General features: G+C 40.5%; 1 protein-coding gene across 1 annotated transcript in view; it reads right to left on the bottom strand.

Moving 5' to 3' along the window:
• Positions 1-247: 247 nt before the first annotated feature.
• TMEM131 (transmembrane protein 131) overlaps positions 248-24886 on the bottom strand; it is a 103273-nt gene continuing 78634 nt past the window's right edge. The window contains exons 27-41 of the mRNA XM_037376075.1: positions 23776-23918; positions 22481-22667; positions 21162-21347; positions 17541-17699; positions 16368-16966; positions 12245-12420; positions 10924-11051; positions 9409-9533; positions 9101-9259; positions 8151-8328; positions 7698-7819; positions 7485-7581; positions 6234-6331; positions 4653-4816; positions 248-1270 (exon numbers count right to left, since the gene is read on the bottom strand). Coding sequence (XP_037231972.1) covers positions 974-1270; positions 4653-4816; positions 6234-6331; positions 7485-7581; positions 7698-7819; positions 8151-8328; positions 9101-9259; positions 9409-9533; positions 10924-11051; positions 12245-12420; positions 16368-16966; positions 17541-17699; positions 21162-21347; positions 22481-22667; positions 23776-23918 — 2818 coding nt within the window. The 3' untranslated portion in view covers positions 248-973. The remainder of the gene's footprint in view (positions 1271-4652; positions 4817-6233; positions 6332-7484; positions 7582-7697; positions 7820-8150; positions 8329-9100; positions 9260-9408; positions 9534-10923; positions 11052-12244; positions 12421-16367; positions 16967-17540; positions 17700-21161; positions 21348-22480; positions 22668-23775; positions 23919-24886) is intronic.

Here is a 24886-nt window from a genome sequence, read left to right on the forward strand (position 1 = left end):
TTTTTCCAGCATTTCTCTATCCAGCAAATTTGAGTGGGTGGCACTGTGTGACCCTGAAAACAATTTCTAATTCTCCACTGCTGCACAAACCCACACGGTTGAGAAGCCAGGTTTCATTTGCAGTGAAACTTCTGTTAATAGAGGCCCTATGTGCAGTAGCTTTTGGCCTGAAGGCTACCACCACCAAGTGGATTCATGCACACACAAGTTCAGAAAACACCAAGAGCACAGAACTACAGCAGACAGATCTTGAAAAAAGCAGTATTTATTTTAAAGTACAACCCAAAGTTGTATCCGTAAGAAATGCACAAGGTATCTTGTTTTTCCACAAGTCTTGGCTGTGTGCATTTCAGTTCAACTTAAAAACGCATTCAGGTTTACAAATGTACAAACAGCACAGAAAGTGTATTACAGTCTCAACAGAATGCTCTTACATTCAGCCATTTTGCTCTTAAGGTTTTGTGTTGGTTTTGTTGGTTTTTTTTCTTTTTTACATTCTTAGAACCTGTGTTAACAAAGAGAGCCTCATTTTAAAAAAATACTCTGCATTTTAGCACAAAGTGCCCTTTGCTTTTAAATTAGAACTTGGAGGATAATACTGGAAAAAATTTAAAAACCCAAACCGGTACTTTTCACAAAAGTATTGCATGCCAGGGCCATTTTATAGTTCAAATTGTTTCCTAAGTAAAGGTGGCAGATGGTAAAATATGAAACCAGAGAAATTGTTCAGATTTACAGGCTTCAGCTGTAGTTGGGATTTGTGACCACACCCAGACTTTTTCAAGCTTATCTGCAATCTCACACTACCATATTGCAGGACAGACTTTAAAAAGGAGCGAGTGATGAAAGCATGACTGGCGGGGGCAGGGGAGAGGGAAGCAATGACCAGCAACAGCCTGAAAATGATGTTTCAAAAATTTGTATTCAGAATTGTCTCATGACCTGGATAAGAGTTCTTTCCTTTCGCTTAACTTCAGTTTTCATGAGGATAGTGTGAATTAGACCAAGGATCTGAACTTCTTCTTCCAATTGTTGGGCTCCAGATTCTCCAAGGATTGTAGGTCTGTCCCATGTCCTCAGCAGGATTGGCAACAGTGGCAGCAGCGGGCGGAGGAGGAGCAGCAGAGGAGTTTTCACTACCCATGAGATCAATGCCTGACAACGTGTTTGTCGGAGTGGTGAAGGGAAGGCCACTGTTGAGATTACTTGACCAAATGGAACTGCTGAATGGAGTGGTGGACCACAGGCCGCTTGGGTTGCCAAGGATCGACTGTAGTAAAGATAGAACCAGGTAAGCAGCAGTTCAGTAAACCTCTATTTTCACCATGTTTACAGCCCCCCCGAAAGAAAAGTATCTAAGAAGCAGCAAGCCTGCTGTGGAACCCCTTCCATCTTCACTGCAACATGGAGTTTTGAACTCCCCTTTACTAGAAGCTTGCCCAGGAGAACCACACTACTAACTGTCACCGGACAGGCTGCAGAGTGCAATTACGTTATAGGCTTGTAAGCTGATTTTGTTTGAGCTTATACATCCCCATAACACTACTAATTTGAGCACTACTAGTATTCAAGCTTTAACACACAAGGGCCAAAAAGCTCAAGCTTAATTCAACTAGTTAGAATGAGACAGATAAACATGGTTCAAGTCTTGACAAAACAACAAAATTCAAGTTGTAATGGAAGGTAGCAGCAAAGTTTATGCCTTCACCCTTTTTTGGCCGTTTGCAAACTTATCTCCTTCTATTCAGAGTATCTGTTACAAATAGTACATTTTGGACGAACCTACCTGCGTTCAGCCCCACTGTACATCCCCATATTCCTAGCATATACTTCCCCCTCCTTCCCCACCCCCCGCCATCCAGAATTTCTCCGGATGAAGGGAGAGGGGACTGGAGATCTGGCCATCTGTCATGGAGCAGATGCCGGTGTACTGCAACACATGCCACAGATGCCTTGGGGATGCATAGGACAGGTACAGCAAGCCTAGAGAGCACATGCAGAAATGAACAAGGCCCAGATTTTGTCAACTGTTTCATTAAAGTCCAAACAGTAGCAAGCAACAAGCAGAGGAATCTAACCCATGGTGCAGTGGAAAGTGATATCCGGAAGCAGCCAAAGATGGAGATGAGAAAGGTTAGCATAACTTTCATGCTAATATTAGCACAGACCCTGCTACATGTAGGCTTAACGCGCTACATACCTCAGCGCCAACAGATTTAATGTACATAGGCTGTAAATTCAATTTGCAAATATACAGTAAACTTGATACATCCAAAAGGCAGTGGGCTTGTTGAGTAAGTGCTGTAAGGTACAAACATCCTTATGTTTGGATTTACTGGGTGGACACAGGGCATCCCTTCCCAAGATCTCTGCCCTCAAATAACACACGCTAAAGGTTAACCAGTATCAGTGCACTCTGCATCTGAAGATTGAAATAAAAATCTCTTTAGAGAAAAGTAAACAAGGTAGACTCTGAAAATGCCTTCGTTTCAGGTTTTCATTTTCTCCCCTGGAATGAAGAAGCTATGCTCAGTCTAATCATACCTGAAATTGGTTGCACACTGACACACTACCAACGGCTCCTCACAGAATTTGATGCTGAGGGCTGGACAGGAGTGTGGAGCATACTCAGGGGTTAACTGGGCCAACGTCATTAGGACTCTCCAATGTCACTGAGATGTTGAGCCAAACTAGGGTCACAGTTTATTACTGTTACATAACTGTAGTGGTTATATTTAAGCTATACAAGTGTTAGACTACTAAGTATACAGCAGGAAATGCTCACTCTGCTGCTCAAACACCAACCCTAATACACTAAAAGTCCTCCCTATTTTCTGCTGCAGGTAACAGCTAGAAACTACTCCTACGTGTCCCAGAAGTGTTTGGGAGAACCTGATGGAAAGGTAATTGCTCATAAAGTAGAAGCAACCAGGAAAGGAACGGCAGAGCAGAGTACCTTAGACTAGACTGCTACTCCTTTTCAGGGCTGGTGGAGGGAGGAACGAAGTGGCTGGCAGACAGAACTACATGCAGGGAGGGAGATGGAGGAAAGAGGAGTACGGGGCTGTGGTTAGAAAGTAACTTAGGAAGTACCACCAGCAGTGCAGCAAGGCCTGAGGGGAGATGGGACTCAGTCTTTAGTATAGAAGCAGAATTGTGCATAAAATGAAAAAGCAAGAAGAATAAGGAAGGAGGATGATCAAAAACAATTCCCCACAAACCTTCCTAGAAAAGAGGGTAACCAGAAGCTGCTATATAAGCACTGTTTGTGAGAACAGCTTTGGCTCTTGTGCCAGAAAGAAGGACTGGGCCCTGGCCTGGTACCTGCTCTCTTACCTAGCACTTACTGAACCTCCTTGCTCTTAACAGAAACAGCCAAATTTTCCTGTTCTGGCTCACCACAAGCACTTGGAAAAGATCACTATCATGAAAAAGGCTTTGAATGTTTTCTGTCTGTTGCTTCTTGTTTATTAACTCATCTTCCCCTTGAATAAGCTAAAATGCTTTGTGTTCACCACCATCCTCTCCCCCAAAATTGAAGTATTTGAAGGGAGAGACTGACAATTCTTCTATGCCATTGGTCTGGCTTCCGTCTTGATGCCTCCTGAAACACATTTCCAAATATTTTTCAGGAATGGCCAGGAAATAGGAGCTAGAGAGATTGTTCTGGTTGTCCTCAATCCCTCCTTCTATCAAACACTGAGAAATCTGCCCTCTGTGTGACCAAAAAGCAAAAATTTCTCCTTACATAGTTTTAGTGAGTTATAGCTACAGTTGCAACCACATGACAAGGGCAAGATCAGTGAGTGTGTGTCTATAAGAAGCTGTGTGACCTTCTTCAGCTTCCCCTGCCCCTCGCCTTCCCCCACTCCATCTGAACTGCTACCAGGTGAAGTAAACACTGCCTCTTACTCACTACAAAAACATTTTTAGAAGACAAGATGAAGAACGATTTCAGCTGGCACTGAAGACAGCTGTTGTGGTGTAAGTTTTATTCTGACAGAGAGAGGCACAAGTATGAGAGTGCAGTGCTACAATCTGGGTAAAAGATGTTTTTTCTTCTTTGGGTACAGTCAAGAACTCTATCAAAATTAGTAGTCTGTTTAAAGGCTTCACCTTATGCTCAGTTCTTTAGTGTTTTGTCTAGGCTGGAAAGAATACATTTGCGGCCTTTTAGATAAGGGGTTTTTTTACCTTTTGTTAATTTACAAGTAGGTGCAACACTGGATTCAGGAAGCAGAATCAAAGGCTGAAAGTTACCATATTGGCTATTTTGCAACTGTCCATCAAACTGGAAGTGACAGAGGCAGTGTCCAGCCATGGCACAGAAGCTCTTTCTACAGTCCTGACGCACGTGGGAATGGAACACACTTTTTGTTTTGTAGGTACTGCAAGATGCTCTCATGAGAGATACTTTTATGTGAAGCCATTTACATGGATTCATCATCTGCAAGGGAGCAGGCTAATCACCCTCAGTCCAACAGCCAGGTCAACTGAACTACACAGAAAGATGAATACATTTAACTTCCCTTTATTCTTCAGTTGATTTTTTTTTTCACCCAAATTTAAAAATTCTCAAAATTAAATTAGATGGCAGATAAAGAACAGGTTGGTAACAGTAATAAAATGCTGTACTTGGATTGAATACTTACTGCAGTTGTATGAGTTGGGGAACTCGAGCTTGTTGGCCAGGAGGGTACAGAATCTGTAGCTGAAGGATCCCAGATGGATGATGGAACATTGTTGAATTCACTCCAGTTCCTCTGAACATCCTGCCCATAAGCAGATCGAGCTAAACCAAGTTTGCTAAAAACCTCTAAAAATAAAATGAAAGAAAACTGAGTACATCACTCTTCCTCGTTTTCCAAGAATCACAGCAGACTAATACTCTTCACAGTTATTTCCCACATTTTTCTAGCAGGTCCTGCTGCAGCGCGTTAATTGAGATTTAGAAAAGGTCACACAGTAGCACAGATCTCATCTCACATTCCCTCCATCAGACAGCAGCTAGAGTTAGAACCATGGTTGGGGGTGGTGGGAAGAAAGTTCTATGCTTGCAAAGTGTATGATTCAGTATCAGCCTATGGGATTTGTGGTTCATGGTACCATTGACCCGAAAGCACTCGGGGAACCAGGCAGAAGTACCGCAATACTGAGGGTCCTGACACCTCTTCGGAACAAGTTAACTGCGGGTGGAGTAAGTGCCCAGGCTGAAGGAGCCTCTCATAACCTCAGCACTCATTTGCCTTGCAGCACTCCCTTCCAGGGAACTCCTGGTACGGGAGGCAGCACTGGCTATGTCCCAGCCCAGACCCCACCATCCTGGCTCCGAGATGGAAAGGGCTGCACCAGCACTTGTGGTTTGCCTGGTCCCTGCACACAGAACTGATCCCGGGCACCTTACTGCCATCCCTCAGAGCTACTGGTGCCAAGTGCTGCCAGTGAAGATGAAAGAACCCCAGAACAGCAGCTGCTATTGATTGCAGACCCCCCACATTTTCCAGTAGACAAACAATTTTTTCAGTAGACAGCATTTTTTTTCAGTAGACGTACAATCCATTTTGCAAATGCCACCTACAAAGTTTGCTTTGCTTATCACCTTTTGCAGACACCTTAAAAAATACCACACCCCCCTTAACACGGTACACAAATCTGTCAGTACACAGAGCATCCATGCTCTGCACTATAGTCTGCCTGCATCAAGGCCCAGTAGTCACTTATGGAAAGTTTACCTAAATATTTAAATGCAGGAATGAATTGCTGGGTTTGGTATGCATCGCTTCATAATGCAGCTAAACAAACACTAGAGGAAATCAACATGAGAGATGGGCCACTGCCTCATTTACAGTGCAGTGGTTTTATGCAGGCGTGAAGTGTTCAGGAAACTACAGGTGTAGTGGCAGGCTTTTGAGACCTACAGCAAAGCTTCAGGGGGAGGGAGGGGGGGAGGAAGGTTAAGGAAAAAACAAGTATAAAGTAATTTTACTGAAACAGAGGAACTTCAAAAATGAGTATTTCTAGCCCAAACAACACTCTAAAAGTTTCCACTAACTCTCTCTGGGCTGAAACACAGAACTTATTCACCACCAAATTTTTAACATGCTTTCCTATACAGTCATTCTTTTTGGGGACAGGGATGGTAACACTGTCTGCAGATAGACCAGTGGAATGGAGACACAGCATTTCTTTACCTGTATTTGAATACAGAAAAATATTTGAAAACAAAAACTCACCTCCAGTTAAGTTAAGAGAATGTCCAAATGCAGAGAATGAGTTGAGAGGCGTGAAGTCGGGACTGCTGGGATTGCTGATAGGACTCCACAAACCCGAACTAAGTATTATGGAGTAATGGGAAAGCAACGTAACAACTCATTAACACAGTACTACCGACAATATTAACTTCCGCTCTATATACAAATGTGTATGTACAAATGTGTGTGTGCATATATATTTAACTATAGATATATTTAATCATGATCAAGAGTTAGCAAATCAGCTTATTTTTGTTTTAACAAAAGATTTCAGTGAAATACCATTTTCCTGTGTATATAACCACCTTGGAGCAAACACACTGCTATAGACAATGCTTTTTAATCTGTAAACTGAGCTTCAACACAAACTGAAAGTAGCTGTTTTGATCAGTTTTTCATAAAACTCACAGAGTCCAAGCCATAGCGCTGTTTTTTTTGACAAGCAGAGAAAATTTATAGAGCCACTCAGAAGGGATACAAATGCTCACACTCTAGGTTCTGGGCAAGTTTCTTGAAAATACAGATGAGTTCACTGGCACCAGCGATAACAATTTACAAAACCAAACTAAAACCCCACCCACAAACCTTGCTTAGAAAAGCAATCCCTTTGCATACTGAAACTTGAATTCAAGTCTCTCTCCTATTCTAGAAAGGTTACCAAACACTCACTACTTTTTACACCTGAGATAGGCACTGCCAAGATACAACAGAAAAGACAGCATGCCTTGGAGAACATGACTGAGTGCAACTATATTCTGCTCCAACTTGTAACTCAAAGCCCAGTGGTAGTTCTGGTCTCTGTCAAAACCGGGAGAGAAAGACATTGCTGCACAGCAAGATATTGCGCCTGTAAACTATTTCAAGTGGCCTTGGTACACACTCCTCACTCAATACTGGAAAAGCCAAGCTAATTGCTCATACTTGGATGCCTGGGGAACACAAGATGGTTGAGTTACTTGGAATGAAGTGGGGAAAGTCCCCATCAAATCCAGAACATCCTTCTCTCTACTTTTGAGTCACTCATAAGTTCTAAATTTTTTTTGCAAGGTAAGAGATGCTGTGCCCAGACTTTAACAAACAGTTTAACAAACAAACAAATAAAAAAAAAAAGTGAAAAAAGTGGGAAAAAAAGTAAATAGAATTAATTCTGTCACTAGCTTCAAAATGTCATTAACAGCTTACAATCTTCTTTTCTAGGGGCCTAGGTATTTGCCTAGAGAATATAAAAATTACCTGTCAGAGCCATCACTGTCAACAACTGTGTGGGAAATGCTGATATTGCTGGAAACATCTGTCTTGCTTGGAGAAACCTTTGGTAAACCACTGCCACCTGCAAGAAAAAAACCCAGATGTATGTATGCATAAACCAAGTAAAATAAAAAATAATGAAACAGAACATTCAGGAAATATTCAGAAATATTTAGAACTCCAAACTGGTTCTAGTACCTGGGCTCTTGTCATAACCTGCAGCTACAGCAGCAAAAGTGGGGTTACCATTCCTGCCTGGAAGAGAAGCTGCCTTTGCCAGCTTATGCTTAGTACCGTTAGGCTGCTTGCTTTTCGTTTCACTTGAAAAAAAAAAAGTAAAAAAAAAAAAGTAAGGTTTTGGACTTCAGCAGTTTGATAAAAAACAGCAGCAACTTAAGATAGCATTCATGAAAATGTTAACAACAGTTCAACAGTTCATGTAATTGTACATTTTTCCAATCTACCAAGTTGTAAGAAACCCCAGAAAAATATAGATAGAGTGGTAAGATATGCACAGTGTTATCTGCAAAAACAGTTCCCATGGGAAGAGGAAATGGCTCTGAGAAAAGGGAGATGCACTGTGTGAAGCACATGGGTTCAACAGGCGTCCTGTGCTCGGGAAATCAGTAGGAGGTACTGGTCTGGACTCACCTGCTGCAGCTGCTGTTCACAATGCTGCTGTAAGTGCCTCCTCGTGGCCCAAATGCAAACAATGCGGGAGGAGGAGGAGGAGGAGATGGAGAGGCGGGTGTTGGCGAGGGCTGTCGCTGTTTCAGGAAAGCATCTGCGTTCAGGGTTTGCAGAGAGAGTTTATAAAGGTTGTCCGTAGCTACAAAGAGAAATACGACACATCTTCCTGTAGTATTTACATTGCAACAGAGGCTTCCCCACCTTCTGCTATCCCTTCTGTTCAAAGAGAAGAATTATGACAAAGGCTGTGATCGAAGTGATCAAAGTGATCGAAGAAATAGCTCCTTCTCTACCCCCACCCATCGTCACTCAGGTTTACCACCTATTTTCAGAGAGACCATACTGCAATAAAAGCACCAAGATAAACTGATCTGTACAGAAGATAAGTGAGCGCCATGGAGAAGGATGACTTTATGTTCACATGCAACCAAGAGGAAGGTGATTCGGTTCCCACACAAGGGACTTACAATGCAACCAAAAGGCTTATAATAGTGTCCCACGCTAACCGCTGCATTAAGGCATTTTCATTGTTCCTTCTCAAGGACAAATCATTTAATTAGTTTCAACTTTGGCTGCAGCAGACTTGACCAAGCAAAACTTCTTCTGCTGTAAAAATACATTTTGTTTTCGAGTGATAATTCTCATTTCCTCAATTTCCCCGGCAGTTTCTGAATCCTGTTCATCTCTGAAGAACTGCAGAACAGCCCATGTTCTGCCCACGTGGTTTTCAAACCTCCCAAATTGTACCAGATGCTATCAATATCAGGCCTACAGCAGAAAATGGGAACACAACTATGCAATTTAAAAAAAAAAAAAAAAAAAAAAAAGAGGAAGACCCGCAAACAGACCAAGCCTACCTATAGATACGCATTCCAGATGACTAATTCTGTTGTCTTGTAGTGATTACTTACAGCTGCCAGCTTTGTGAAGAGGCACAGAGTCCCACTCCGGTGGTGGAGAATCCTTTTCCCCTTCTGAGCTGCTGGTGTTTCCTAGCTCCTGTCCAGAACCACTGGGGAGAAATTTTGCTAATACTGATGGCCTGCTCTCCATTAACTTACTGTTCGGACCTATGAAAACAAAAGAAGAAAAGCCAGTCTGTGGATAGTAAACTGAGCAGCTTTCTTCGCACACCAGACTTAGAACAAAACACTCAAGAGGGGTTACAAACAGCTGAATAAAACTCCCAAGGTATTCATAAAATATAGCCTCACACTACCTCTCATTTTGGGGAGGTTTCTTGATTTAGACCCATTCGTCAAGAGGTGCTGTGTAGACATCTTGGATGGAAAGGCTTTACGCTGCTTGTTTTCCAGCGGGGGAGTATAAGACAATTCCAAGGAACTAAATGAAAACAGAGATCCACTTATTTTTAAGCTCTCTGAAGTGCTGAAGAGAAGATTTTTTATTTTTATTTTATACATGTACGTATATGTGCGCCATACGGTCTTGGAAAAGACTGGTCTCCTGCAGCTTCCTTATGTCAAACTTGTGCTCATCTTCCAAGCTAGACATAAGCAGAGTTTTGTATTTCTCCTATATGCAACTCCACCCTTCCTAGCCCTAGCTCATTTTCTACCCATACTGCCCCACACATTTATTAGTGCTCGCTTACCTTCCAGGAGAAACTTTCATCCTGGAGCTCCAGGATTACAAAACCTGCTTGATTATATACAGGCAACAAGAGATGGCAACGGGCAGTCTGTCCCCACACACTCCTGTTAGATCACATGCTCCTGATATGCTATTGCCCTGAATGTACAGGATCATCTTTTAGTTGATGGCATAAAACTATTCAAACCCACCACAAAAACCCTTTGGCCATATATTGTTCTTTTTTTCAAGCTATTTGATTACATGTCTCAAACTTTCTTGGGAAGAACTATTTTATCCATTTTGTGCAGAAGAATTCCAAACCAGCTCTCATGGGGCCTTTGAATATTGTCACATGTAGTGAACTTGTGATTTATATGATAAGGGCAAGTAGTTAATGTAAGAATAAATACACTACGGAGGAGACTTTGCCAGGCAGTGTTTTCAGAAATACTGTGAAGAAAATTAATTTATACTAGTTACTTATCCAGTTAGTCCAGTATTAATTACAGCAACAGGGAAAACACAAGCAAATATACAATGCCTCGGTCCAGTAGTTTACTTTTGTGGCACTTGGATACTGATCTGACTTCAGAATTTTGGAATACTATTTCAGAATGAACCAGATATAGTAGGTTCTTCATTTTTCCCCTTTCTATCATCTGCAATCAACCACCTGCCAGTAAGGGAAAGGGACTGCCAGCAGCAGCAGCCTCCTTTAATAACATATCCAAGACTCTGATCTTACTCTGCGATACAAAAAAAGGAAATTACATGGCTGTCACTTCACCAAGGGCAACTAAAGGCACTCATGTTAGCGCTGGCTTACTGCACAGCCACTAGAAACCCCTGTAGAAACATTAACCCTATTTTGTGTATGTGATACCTGTTACAAAATGCTTAACATTGCTTAACTGATTTTTCTTCTCTGGATTTAGCTGTATTTCCTATCAAATAATTTATTATTTACACACTTCAGGCACTCCCTGACAACAGGAAGGAAGAGAAAGCTGCTTAAAGGTATCTGCTGTTGGCATTAGCCAGACTGGCAGCCACAACAGCCAAATACACAGACTTTTATCAACCCACCTTCCCTTCAAGCACAAAGCCTTCCCTGCTAAAGAGCCTTTGTTACACATACCTGCTTTTCACATCTACAGGGATTTCTTTCTTGATACTTGCTAGCAGTTTTTTAGTTTTCTGTTTTACTTGGACTGTTTCATTTTCAGGTTTTTCTGGTATAACTTTTCCCTTTTGTTTTTCAGGCTCCTATAAAAGACATTATAATAACACGTTAATATTAATGAAAAGTAAAGTCCCTCTTGCATCACAACATACATAGTCTAAATAGGGCTGAGGAAAAAATGCTATTTGAAAACACGAGCGTTTTTGCAGCATAGAAGGTCTATTTTCACTACTTAATGAGTATACCTATAAAGCATGGTATCTATTTTTTCCTATTTGGAAGAGTAGAAATTGAAATACTAACATGCATCAAGCAGATCTGATGTTTGCAAACACAGTCTCCAATTCTACTTCAGAAGATGCTAGCTCTGTACTGAGACCTATACTGCATCTGTCGTACACAGTGCAGGCTGTCTAAAACACTCTTCAACAAAGCAAAGAATATGAGCAACTTCACCACTCAGTTTATATTTTTTTTAACCACGCTTCTAATACTTTCTGAATCCAAGTATACTGTCAAATAGCCATCCTGAAAAATCAAAGGTGATTTTCAAATGGAAACTTACTAAACTGCTGCTTTTAAAATATATTACATTGATTTCTTTCTTCCCCCACCTAGAATCCCTATCTTTTTTCCAAAGTTCAAATTTAAGACATGTCAAAATTTAGGCTTGGTTTTCATCTCCTTGCGATTACCTTTGCTTTTTTTGGTTCCCTAGCACATGCTTCAGGACAAAATATGGCAACCTGACCACTACCAAATTGTTAGAGCTTTAGTTTATTACCTAGAAGCATGTAAGCCAAATGAGTAAAAGAAAGGTGGGGGAATTGTCAAAGGTAATTTAACTACCTGCTGACGAGTCACCACCAGTAAACTGACCCTTTGTAACTGATGACATGAATGGTTTTAGCATATACCTTAATTATCGAGTAAAATTAGTGTCCATACTCTGGTGTTTTATTCTGCAAAACAAACAGGCTAGGAGCTGGCGAGGCCATCACCACAGGGCTGCTGACAACACCTGGCCAGTTCAAGCCACAGCCAGTCACTGTCAGTCCTGACACTGTATGACTCAAGCACGTTCACACTCACAGAGGAGCACATTTTATAGAGAAGTGAAGACAAGGAATGGAAAAGATGTTTTTTAATTAACAGTCTTCCTTTGCTAGGTATTATATGAAAGCTGGGGGTGGGGTGGGGGGAAGAGGCTGCATTCCTACTCTAACAGGTGACACACTAGCTACACAAGAGACTCCTTTCATGAGCAGTGCCGTACCTCTTTGAGAAGTGGTTCTGTATCTGGGTTGGAGGTTTCAGTTGTGGTTGAAGAACTGTCATCATCTGCCAAGGAATCTTTCAGTTCATCCTCCTGTTGTTTTCCTTTCCCTCTTCTGTCCTTTTCTTCCCGCTTCTTCTGTGGCTTAGCCTTGCGCTGAAGTGTTTTCCCTTTCCCTAGGGAGATAAGGATGCTTCAGATTCTCAGCAGCAGTACTTGGAGATGGGCTAGCTCACTTCATTTTGGAGGCTAACTCGCATGATTAAGCCTGTGAAGTTTGTTGTCTGATATACCAACCGTTTACAGCCACTTCACATCAAATGTGAGCAACAGAATCAATCCCGAAGAATCCTGATCTCCGCTTTTGGATTTATGCTCCTGATCCCCTACCTCCACTGCTTCTCTGTAGACAGTGGGCACCTGGCTACCTATGATTCTTCTCTGCTTGGATCCTGGCATTCCTTAGAATCCAATTTGACAGTTCATGTAAGACTAGATTTAAACATGAGCTTCAGAAGTTGGTACAAGCTTTATCGTCCGAACAAATGAAGAACAGAAATTATTAGCATGTTTGTCTGTTAAAAAAAAAAACCAACAGTAACTTGCAGTAAGAAAAATCACTAATAGTATATGTCTAGCAGAGATATAAAAAACCAAACACCCCCAAAAACCTGAAAAATTCACACCCAAGTATAATTTCTCCTCTTCAAATATTTTATTCTTTCAGAGTAGACTATTCTAAGAGACTAAGCTGACTGTAAAATAGTTTGGCTTGACACAGTGTTACAGAAAAACAATGTGTTAAAACACTCCAGGGGATTTTTAATAAATTTTCTTACAGCAATCCACACATAAATAAATAATGCTACTTCAACAACGGATTATGTTTTTCCTGCAATTTCTATAGGCTAACCAAAATGTAGCATAATGTAGTCCAAAGGCTACAGTCCAAAGTCCAAGGCCCTGGCTTGCAAAATAGGCAGGATTAGCTCCTGGGGAGTAAAAAAGTTATCAAAAAAAGCATCAATACAGAGAAACTATGCATGTGTGTATGTGGAGTCACCATCATCTTACCATGACCTCTTGTTATTCTCTTACAGGATGACAGCATTTGCATATTCTTATGTCTTTCATTAGATGTAATATATGCCTTTACCAGTCAGATCTTCGACACTGCCCTTCAGACTAAGCATTCTCACTTCTAAGCCACACAGTGCCTGCGCACAGCTTCCAGGATGGACTTAAAGGTTCACTCAAGTAAAGGCTCAACCTGCGCTACGTGGATTCAGCCTCTTCTGGGATTTGTACCCGCACAAGTTGGAATTAAGTCTGGAAGCAAAACGATAGCTGTTGTATTTCATTTGGCAAAACATCCCTCAGGTAAAGTTTGTACCAAATCATAATTTTGCCTTCAGTGTTTTGGCAAATGCCAGATACATATTAAAGGGCCGTGCCTTCAAACGGTTTGGGTTTTTTTAGGCTTATTAGCAATGTTTTCAGTATCAAGAACAACAAAATCAGAGATAATATTCTTTTTAGCGTGAATGCAAATGAAAGTGTAAATAGAAGTAGATCTTTGTACACAAATTTTCTGAAGGTTGGCTTTCGGCTTATTGGGGGTATTCTGCTCTTGCCTCAGAAGGCTTCGTTCTAAGACTTGCTTCACACTTAGTCTACGTTCAGGACTGCCAAACAGTTTAATATTCATCACTAGAAAAATCTACATAAAATGTTATCATGACATAACAATGTAACATAAAGCAGCTGCTTAACAAAAATCTAATACAGCCTCCACAGCAGTCTGCTAGGGCCCAAGTATTAGCAAGCTGAAAGAGAAGACTATAAAGACGGGAACCCTGCCCAGGATGCTGGGACCACCAGCTTCAGCCCAGAAGCTGCTGCTTCTGCACAAGTTTGTGACTAGCTGTAGCTATTTATCTAAAGAAAATACCAGCGTGTGTATGTAGATCCAGACAGATAACGGAACTTCCTCTATGGTTTTACATTTTTAAAGAGGGCAATGGAAACGGGCAAGTTTTATTTGATGCATTGAGCTTTTATGAGCCAAGTTACAGCTTATAATGTTGGGGTTTTTTCTAAAACTTGTCTACAAGTCTTTAAAAAAGAAGTCTACATGCATACATCTGACTCATTGATCTAAGACAATGAAGAGGTCAATAGAACTATCTGGATTGCAAAATGTAACATTCATAATAGATTTTGCAATACAGAGTATGTTTAAATATTCCATATACCATGTCAAAGCACAGATGATGCAAAGCCTCCGTAACAGGAGGAAAAAAGTAAATTTATCTGAATGAATTTGTAATCAGAAGAAAGTGAAAAAACAGGAAAGTAATGCCAAAAAATGGAACCCATGTAAGTGATTAAGGGCTAAGTAATTTATCATTGGATAGACAAATCAATAGAAGCACCCATCTCAAGAAAATTATTTAAATATAGCTGAAAAATGTAATCAACACTTAGAAGCAACTATTTGCTAAGACAAGTTCCCAACACACAGACTGCTAGAAACTGCTATAGGTACAAAAATGTTACCATAGGTACACCACATCATTTGGATCAGGAATAGGCTTTTGAAACCAAGCTCAGTGGTCTCTCCCTGCCGTGCAGCAGCCACGCTGCGCGGCAGTACCTGAGTGGAAGAGCTGGTTTGGGTTTAGGTTGAACTACAGATGGGAGATGCACTCCAGAAGTGGTCCCAGCCCTTTCAGGCATTCAGTACAGGAGCTGATTTACCACCATAAATCCACTTGGACATGCCCCATGAGGACATCGTACCCTCGCTACCAGGCATTTTGCTTTCCAGAGCTCCAATACCACACTACTTGCTAACACAGATGCTGCCCATGAAACTCACCTACAGCCATGTCATTTGCTAAGTACCATTTAGCTTTCATGGAATGAATACCTGACGAACTGGTAATAACTCTCTTAAAGATTAATTCCCCCACCCACAGCCCCTTGTCTAAACTGAAAAAGAACAGCCCAGAAAAAGTAGTGTATTTCAGCAGGATCCCAAAAGCTCTCATCACTTCAGAGTCTCCACTTGGAAAGTCCAGATACATCACCACATCCACTCTGAACTAATTAAAAACTTTCTGCTCGTCACTACTTAAAAGAGTGAAGCTTTCCTCTTTGGTGGAGTGTGATCATACAGGTGCTTCAGGGTTTATGTGCCCTCCCATCATTCATTTTCTTAACTTCCTCTCAAATAAGCAACAAGTATCAGTACCATTTCTGTACAATAGCATTGTTAGAAAAAAGTGAAAAAAATGACTTAGAAATAAAACATTACATTTATAACCACATAACTCTGGGACACAACTGAAATGGCTAATACAAACAGCATGATTAGAAGTTATACTCTAAGAAAGCATTTTTAAGAAGGAAAATAAATGACACAATGTTAAAAGTCTGAATGCATCTAATCTACAAAAATCAGTACGTTCTTTCAAGCATTAGACAATTGAGAAGGTGCATAAACAATTCAAACTCAGCTCTAAGCTCATGCAAAGATGAATGCAACTTATAAACACAGGTGTCATATTAATTTGCTGACCACCTGACATCAAGGATTTTCAAGAACTGCAAGTCTGGGCATGAAGAATTCCATTCCCAAACAATACCACAGGGATTTACCCATCTCTCTCTCTCTCATTCCCTCCTGCCTTTCTCCCTGTCCCGGTTTCCATAATACACCAGGACAGCTCCCTTTTCCTTTCCTCAACCCGCAGTCCCAAGCACAGATGATGGAGGTGGGAGGGAGGGATGCTAACCCAAAGACAAAGGAGTAGCAACCAAAAGCATGTCTCCTCTTCAGAGGGTCAGATGTCTAAATATCCACGCTTGCTTATATCAAAATGTTCCAGAACTTTTGCATTAAGAATTACAACCTAGCACTGCACAGAGAACTTCAGTGCCATGAAATAAAGGAAGTGTTCAAGACACAGGCCCATACAGCAGGGCAGGGAACAGCTGAGAAGCTATCACGTTCCGTGCTATGAAAACATGACCTTTACAGTTGATTAAATCTTGTTCTTGGCTTACATAATGAATCATCCTGTTAAAAAAAAAAAAAAAAAAAGCAGAATTGTATTACCTTTGTTTTTTGCTAGTGGAGATGGGGGCTGCTCTGTAAACACATCTGGGGAAGGGGATTCTGGGTGGTCAAAGTCTTTTTCCATAGTTTCTATGAGCCCAGTGAGATCTGAATCCTCTGAGCTGTGCCTTCTGCTGCTGGCACACTCGCCATGAGGTGGGCTGAGCAGCGGTAGCTGTGGCAAAGCACTTTCAGTCTGTTGCTCTTGCTGCTGGGGCCCGGATGCTGGGGGTTGCTGGAGGGGCTGCTCTGCCAAAGCTGGCGGCTGCTGCTGCTGCGTCGGCTGCTGGCTCTGCCTCATCCCCTTGGCTTTTCTGCCCGCGGCATGACTCTGAGCCGCAGCACCTGAATCCAAGGGGAAGGGGCCCGCTCTGTTCACTGACTGCATGGAAGCTGCTTGTGCTGAAGTCCTATTAGGTATGCTGGAACTGTTTTTGGATTTGATGTTTTCAACATCAGGTGCATTTCTATTGCTGTGAAGGTGTGCTGTTGCACTGCATTGTTTATGATTCCCTGCACTGGATCGTGAAGATGAACTGCCTGCTCCATAGATCCCTCTGGATGAACTCTGATTTGAATCTGATCCAAGCGCATTCAAACTGGAAGAACAAAAAGTGTTGTCATATACTTTACAATGTTTCCATCTTCCACATGAAAAAAACCCACCACTACGTCCAAAAGAAACCCTGAACTACACTGGTTCTTGGTGTATAACCAACAAAAGAGCCGAAAACTTGTTTGACAAGTCAGTAGCCTTTACCGTTTCCTGCTCACTTGCCTGCTATACGTATGAACAAAAACACAGTAAAATGAGTCAACGTACTTGGAGGAAACACTGAAAGGAGAAGATCTTTTTTTAACTTAAGACACCAAAGGGAGGAACTTCTGGCCTGCAATTTTTCTGCAGTCCATACCTTTCATTTTCAAGAATAGTAACAGGAAACTTGACAGGGTTTGGTTTTGGTTGTTTTTTTTCTTTCTTTCCAAAAGATGCATATTCCTCACAATCACAAAAATCCAACTTTTTACTGAAGCCATCTTTTTTATAAGTAACTGGAAGGATCTTTATTCATTCACCTGTTCTAAAGAGCAGTATTACTTTCTTACTGGCCTTATAACTAAAGAGGAAAAAAAGATGAAAACATCTCACGAACCCCCCAAATGTATACGTACTTTCCATCAGATGAAATTCCAACTATTCTCCTGAGATCAAGTGGCCTTCCCATATCGAAAGGAGCGTTTGAGGCCTCAAAGGACAAGCGTCTCCGAAATGGTTCCCATATTCCTTGAGCTTCTAGATAGGCTGTTCCAATTACCAAGAGGAAGAGTACACTACAGAGAAGAGAGGCAGTCATCTAAGTATTTCTTAATTTGGAACATTTTATGGTTTGAATCTAATCACACATGAAAAAAAGTTTGTATCTTGTACTGAAAAGCTGAAAATTGCATCCAAACCACAACTCTGTCGGATAGAAACATGAACCACACAAGTCTAGCATGATATACATGGCACTAACCCCCAGAATGGAAGCTAGATGCAAGTCTGACACGCAGTTGCCAAGAATATTAATTCAAAAGTAAAAGAGGAAATATAATTAAGATACTAAAATGGCATCCAAGTGGTCAGCAGCTCTCACAGCTCGTTGGTGCAATTTCATTTCAAAAGCAGAGACCCTGTGCAGAGAATTTTACTGCTGCTCAGAGAAGTAAAATTTAAGAGCATTATTTCAAGTTTTACAACTAACTGCATCTGCTGCAATACCGTGTTTGGGAGTTCTCCACTTACATAACGCACTGCAGTGAACTATATTTTTGAATGAAGCAATAAAACCACTGCAGAGACCTCCATCACACTGCTACAGATTTCATCTTCTAACAGGTGGGGGTTTCAGAGGGAGGAGACACAATGGCGATGACTAAAGCTTGCCTTGCCTATTACCCTAGAAAGTTTATGTGAAAAGAACGTTAAATTAGCAACTTCAGTTTCTGTTCTCTCCCGTTCTGACTGCCAGTTCTTTTAAGCCAAATGTTTTGAAAACCAGCATCAATTCACACAAAAGGATGAGATACCTCTTGCTTAATTTTAGCTAAAAGAATCTAGTCTAGATATCCTATTTCAAATTTTAACTATTACCAAAAATACAAGAAACTCTGGAGACCAAGCCAGCTGTTGATAGCTGGTTATCAGTGTTTTTTCCCTGCCCTGGGGATTAAGAAGGATTCTACATGCACAACCAGATGGCAGCAGGTAGAAAAGAAAATTTTCATCCAAAACGTTAACAAGCAACAGAAAAGTTAAGGAAATAGGGGAATTTTTCAGACAAGCTTACACAAACTGTTACTCAAGAGTAGTCCTTGCCTTGGGCGCCACTTTGGGATGTAAGAATAATCTCCTTCACTTGTTAATTTTAATCTGTGATGTATTGGAAGGTTTCACAGGAACAATACCAACAAGAGCATCACATCTCTACCACCACGGCGCTACACAAACTTGGGATGGAGTGCCCAGGGCTTTGGTGGGCTGGGTGGCACTGTCCCTCCCTGGGTGCCACAGCACTCCCCTCGCGGTATCAGTGCTGGGTTCCACAGAGGTCGGACAGGGCAGGCTGCAGCAAAAGGTCACCCTGAGGGCTTCTCTGCCACTCTCTGGGTAAGGACTCAACTCCCTCCACATAAGCCAACTTCAGTGCTTTGATAAATGAATACCAGATTTTAAGTGAAAAACAGAACAAATCTTGTTTTGTGGTCTTTTTAATTGCATTTTCTGGTTTTGGTATGGTGGTGGGAGCAGTGGTGATTTTTTTTTGCTTTTTAAAAAAAATATTATTGAAAAAAGTAACTAGCCTGAAGTGTTCATGTCATTTAAATTGCAAGACAAATTAGTGTGAGGACCACCAGACAGCAGGGAGTAACACAGTCTAGACACCCATGACCTTGGTACATCCCTCTTTCCCCTCGTGATTTCACCTGGGAGCACACATATGCCCAGTTGGTAAGTTCTTCACAAAAAGGACTAGCTCCTTTGTTGTGTTTTTACATATCCTATCAAGTTGAACTTCAAAATTTGGAGCCACAAGTATGGTAACAATCCAAAACAATAGTGTTTCAGGGAAGGTAACAATAAACACCATCTTATCAAATTAAGAATAGAAACTAGGCAAACTCTTGGGCTTGTTTGTTCCTAGAAATTAAGGATAGCTTTGCAGCAACAAGGAAGTATTGTTTTAGTGGCAACTAGCAAACACCTACAGGAGTTAGAGGCTGTCTATGCGCAGGATCCTTGGAGTATTATGAAATGGTCACATTAGCACTCTTCTCTAGTTTGCTGCTAAGAAGTATGTTTTGTACTTGTAGGAAAAATAGTGAGGGAAAGGATTCGGATTTTGTATTTTTGTAAAGTCTAACTAATAAATACAGGACACACAGATTTATCTGAGCAAACTACACCCCTGAGCTGCCAACCATTATTCACTCTGTCAATAAAATAAAGTGAAACTAATCTTACAAATTTCTAGCAAATATACAGAAGAAAGCCACGTAAGTACTCACTCAGCACTTTCCTAAGTAACACAGTGTTAGTGAGGAAACAAAGTTTCCTAAGTAACAATAATTTTCCTGTTAGTCAGGAAAATACAGTTTCCTAAGCAACACTGCATTACTTAGGAAAGTGCTGAAAAATAATAATTAAAAAATAATAAAAAAAGCAGCAGGCTGTAACTTTATCTTCTCAATTTCTTTTATCAATGCCTAGAAGGAAAGGCAGCCTAACCGAACATTTACAAAACATAGTACTACAAAATGGAAAAGCCAGTGTCTTAAAATGAAAAAAAAAAAAAAAAAAAAAAAAAAGGAGGAATATTACAAATCTGTGATAGTGCTTTGGATTTGCAGCACACAGAAAAAGCACTTTTTCATCACAGGCATCTAGAGCAGCACTCCATCTCTCACTGCGATACAAGCTTAACATTAAGCATGTGTTGTTACTGATAAGTAACAATCTATACTGAGAAGTTTCTATGCTAGGGTTTTCTCTGGGTAAAAGCAGTGGGGAAAAGTATCTCACCACAAAGAGGTGGGCAGGGACACATTGTTTATAACCTCAGATTTCAAATAAATAAAGATAGGTAGAAGTTAAGACTAGGACAATGCAGTGCAATTTTCAACGCCTATTTTAAACAGTCATAGCTAACACACATCTGTTTGCTGAGAAAAAAGTGTATTAATATGCTACTACATAACCTCCGAGTGTGCAGTGTTGCAAACAATACTCTTCAGTTCTCAGAAATCCCATTATTAGTATCACCAGTTGTCTGTCACATACAAGTGGCAGCAAAGTTAAATTCATCCAAGGCATCTGCTAAGCTCATTACAGTCACTGCCTCATATCTCTCTAAAGCACAATACTCCAGGAGGATGCTTAAATTTCTATGGGAATTCATGGTCAGCAGTGCTTTAATACCTAATTTGATTCAAGTTTGGCTCAATTATTTATTGAAAAAAACCCTATACTTTACCAGGGTTAACAGGAGTATGCAACTCACTTAAGGAAATAGGCCCAAGCAAGAAGTATATTTTTTTATCCTCAATTTGAGCAGAAAGTCAGTACTTCTCAGCCTTAAACTGTTCACACTCAATCCATATGAGCGTTTATTAATTTTTTTGTCCCTTTAGACCTCAGCCCATTTAATTTTACACCAATTATAGCCTGAATACACATATACTTCTCTGTAACCTATATTCAAGCAGGGGTAGTTTGCGCACATATACTGGTAAGAACACACGCATCCACACTACCTCATTATTCCTGAGATGATTATATACAGTGCCAGTTCCCAGTTGGGCCTGGGTAGCGCTTCGGCACATGTTGCCAACATGTGATATGGAAGGGATGCATTCAAGACAAATACAAATTCAGAGCCTCCTGCAGTGATGAATTTTAATTCACGTATGACTCTGGAAGCAGTGAAATCAGGTGTAAACCTGAAACCAAAGTAAAGCACATTAGAACTTTTTATATGGAAAGTATGGAAGTTTGAAGTAAGTTATATTATTTATAACTTTAAAAAAACCCAAAAGAACTCCATCCATTACTGCCATGACTGGCATTTCAATCAAACATTTGTAACAAATAGCCTTATTAATACAACTAATAATCATCCATGCAGTTAGCCTAAAAATACTTACAAGTATCTTTCAAATACCTCAAGATGTGTTTGACTAAGTTCATAAACACTTATGCGTAACACTTCTGATACTAGATTACCCCGATATACCATATGAAGATATATTATGACTGAAATTAATTTTTGACCAAATCTGTTAAAATAAAACTATGAATGCAGTAAAAAATTAACAGCAGCTGTAAGCAAGCAATGGAATAACCGCTGTGTGAGCTATAGTTTTTAAACATTTCATCTTTAATTCACAACTGCATGCCTTTTCAAAAACATCACTGCTACACTCCTGTTTCACCACAGACTAAGACTGTTGCAGAAAAACCAGTGAAGTTTCACTGTCTGCAGTTATTTTGTACATCCTTCTGCAGAACAGAATCATCTACTGAACTTTTTAGATACCATATTCTGAATAGTTAACTTTACATCCAAGCCGTTTTAAAAGATCATTGTTTGGTGCCTAAATCTTTTACAATAAAAACTGTCAGAATTCAACAATCACTATCGTTATGGCAACGGACAAAATGGTCAAGACTAAAATGCTGTGCATTACAATAATAATTCCTAGACTACAGACTCTTTTCTATATACTGCAATGCACCAAACATATGTAAATCTAGATCTCATGTGCATTCACAATCCAAATGAAGGAAATTTATAAAAAGCCATGTAACATCACTATTACAACTCAGTAAGTTATACTTACTGTATAGGAATAAAAGTAATACTAGAGTCAGTCATGAAAACCTAGTTAACAGTGTTTGCAAGAAGAGAGAAAAACGTTATGTTTTAAGTTGTAAAAAACCCAACAACCCTCAAAACCTCAAAGTTTAAGTAAAGAAACCTCAGAATTTAACCTATAGCTTTCCCACGAAACAGAATTAGGTATACAGAATTCCTAATGCAAGACTCCCCTTAGATGTAAGAAAAACCACTTACAATATGACGATGTCTTTAGAACCATTGGCACTTAGTGCAAACTCATGACAGTTCACTACTTTAAATCCATATCCTTCACATGTATAGCCACTGATTTCCACAGTTTTCACATTAATCTGCAGCTGCCCTGTGTTTTCCACTTTAAATGTTCTTCTCAGTGTGAAATTTGGTTCTTTGTATTTCATTTCTAGAATCAAACAGCAGAAAGTGGTTAGCGTCGTGCTAAACAGTTATCCTTCACTATATTCACATTCTACAGCAGAAGAGAGCTCTTGTCAGTATTGCAGCCGGAAAGGGGACTACCAAGGCCCATGGAAACCTTAATGTAACCTGCAGGAACCCATCTCTGCAGCCAGATTCTCATCACTTGTACAATTACAGAGCCCTCTAACTCATCAGGGAAAAACACAAAGCCCAAAACTCTGACAGCGCTGCTGCCTCACAAAAAAAATTATCCGGGCTGTAAAGTTCTTTGATGTCCTGCTTAGTGTTGTGATATTCCATGAAAAGTTCCAGCGTGAGGAGAATTAAAACTTTTTTTTGTGTCTCAAGAATGAAACCCGTGCCTGAGCTACACGTACCTTATTAGCAAAAAAAAAAATCCCTAAACCACAACATGTGAGAGGTAATGACTAAGCTTTACTCAAAGTTTTCTTACTCGTCCCTCAAAAAAAGCAGAATAATCTCCGATAATAATTAACATGGCACCTGACAAATATGTCTGGAAAACCACAAAATAGCAAAGCAGATTTTAATAGCAGATACAACTAAACCTTTTTACCGGTTCCTTTGATAATACAGCTACTATAAGGTCTCCTCCCAGAAGCAAGCCTGGGGCCACAGAGCAGAACACCTCTGATCCCAGAGTAGAAACTGGCTGCAATTTAATTTTCATCACGGAACATACCCTACACCTTTTTCCCTGTTGGCTATGAGCATAAAATTCTGAAGGTGTGAGGGGAGAAAAAAAAAAAATACACAGGAAGTTGCATCTGTGACCCAATTTGACTTCAATTTAGGAATCAGAAATTATCCTAGTAAATGCTCTAGGATCTTCACCTCCTCTACCTTGAATTTTAGTGGATCAAGACCTGCTTTTGCTTTGTTTTTCCTAATTTTCACACTAAAATTAAAAAGGTAAAATATTTCATTTTCTGCCTCAGTAAATAAGCATTTTTAATGTATTTAAAGGAATTAAATTTCTGGAGCATTAGAAGTACTTCCACACATTTCAAGTTGAACATGTAAAATGTAATTTATTTTCTGTTCAGCACAGTAGCTCAAGAAGTACTCACTTTCTGAGCAGTCTTTTAATAATGCTTCTGTGATTTTAAAGCGTAAAGAACTTCCTGGACCAGGAGGTTTGCCTGCAACCTTCAAGCTCTCAGTCGTTCCTTGGCCGTGTACCATTATGGCATCTACTACAGTCAAATTATTTCTGTGTAGAAAGAAAAAGGGGAAACATTCATAAAAGGATCATGCAGCCTATTGCTCTTGCAAGCTTCTCTACAGACTACAAAGTTGTATCACAAATCTGGAGGACAGAAATACAACCAGTTCCACAGATAATTAATTCCCCACAATATGGAAGTAAATAGTGGGAGTCTCAAACAAAACGTTTGCAAGACAAGAACATAATTCACAACACAGCACACAAATATAAACCCCAATGAAGTACTAGTTAGCTAGTATTTCAACATCATATTAATATATCACACCTGATGCAAAAGTAGTACTAGTTAGCTAGTATTTCAACATCATATTAATATATCACACCTGATGCAAAAGTGAAACGATTATTCAGACATCTTTACTAGAAAGATTAAACTTGCACTGCAGCTTGATCTTGCAAATGGCATCTATACGTAACTAGAGTCCCTACTTTCAAAGTAGCGTAGTATGTATTTAAGAATTCAAGTCTCCAAGCATTGGTGGATGAAAAATTGGACGTGAGCTGACAATGTGCACTACAGCCCAGAAAGTCAACCTGGGCTGCATCAAAAGCAGCGCAGCCAGCAGGTCGAGGGAGGTGATTCCGCCCCTCTGCTCTGCTCCGGTGAGACCCCACCTGCAGTGCTGCACCCAGCTCTGGGGCCCTCAGCACAGGAGAGACATGGACCTGTTGGAGCAGGTCCAGAGAGGGGCCACAAAAATGATCAGAGGGATGAAGCACCTCTCCTATGATGACAGGCTGAGAGAATTGGGGCTGTTCAGCCTGGAGAAGAGAAGGCTGCAGGGAGACCTGATTGTGGCCTTTCAACACTTAAAGGGGGCTTATAAGAGAGATGAAAACAGACTTTTTAGTACAGCCCGTAGTGCATGGACAAGGGGTAATGGTTTTAAACTAAAGGAGGGCTGATTCAGACTAGATATAAAGAAGAAATGCTTTACGGTGAGAGTGGTGAA

This window comes from Falco rusticolus, chromosome 2 (genome assembly GCF_015220075.1).
Source record: "Falco rusticolus isolate bFalRus1 chromosome 2, bFalRus1.pri, whole genome shotgun sequence".
NCBI classification, from domain to species: Eukaryota; Metazoa; Chordata; class Aves; order Falconiformes; family Falconidae; genus Falco; species Falco rusticolus.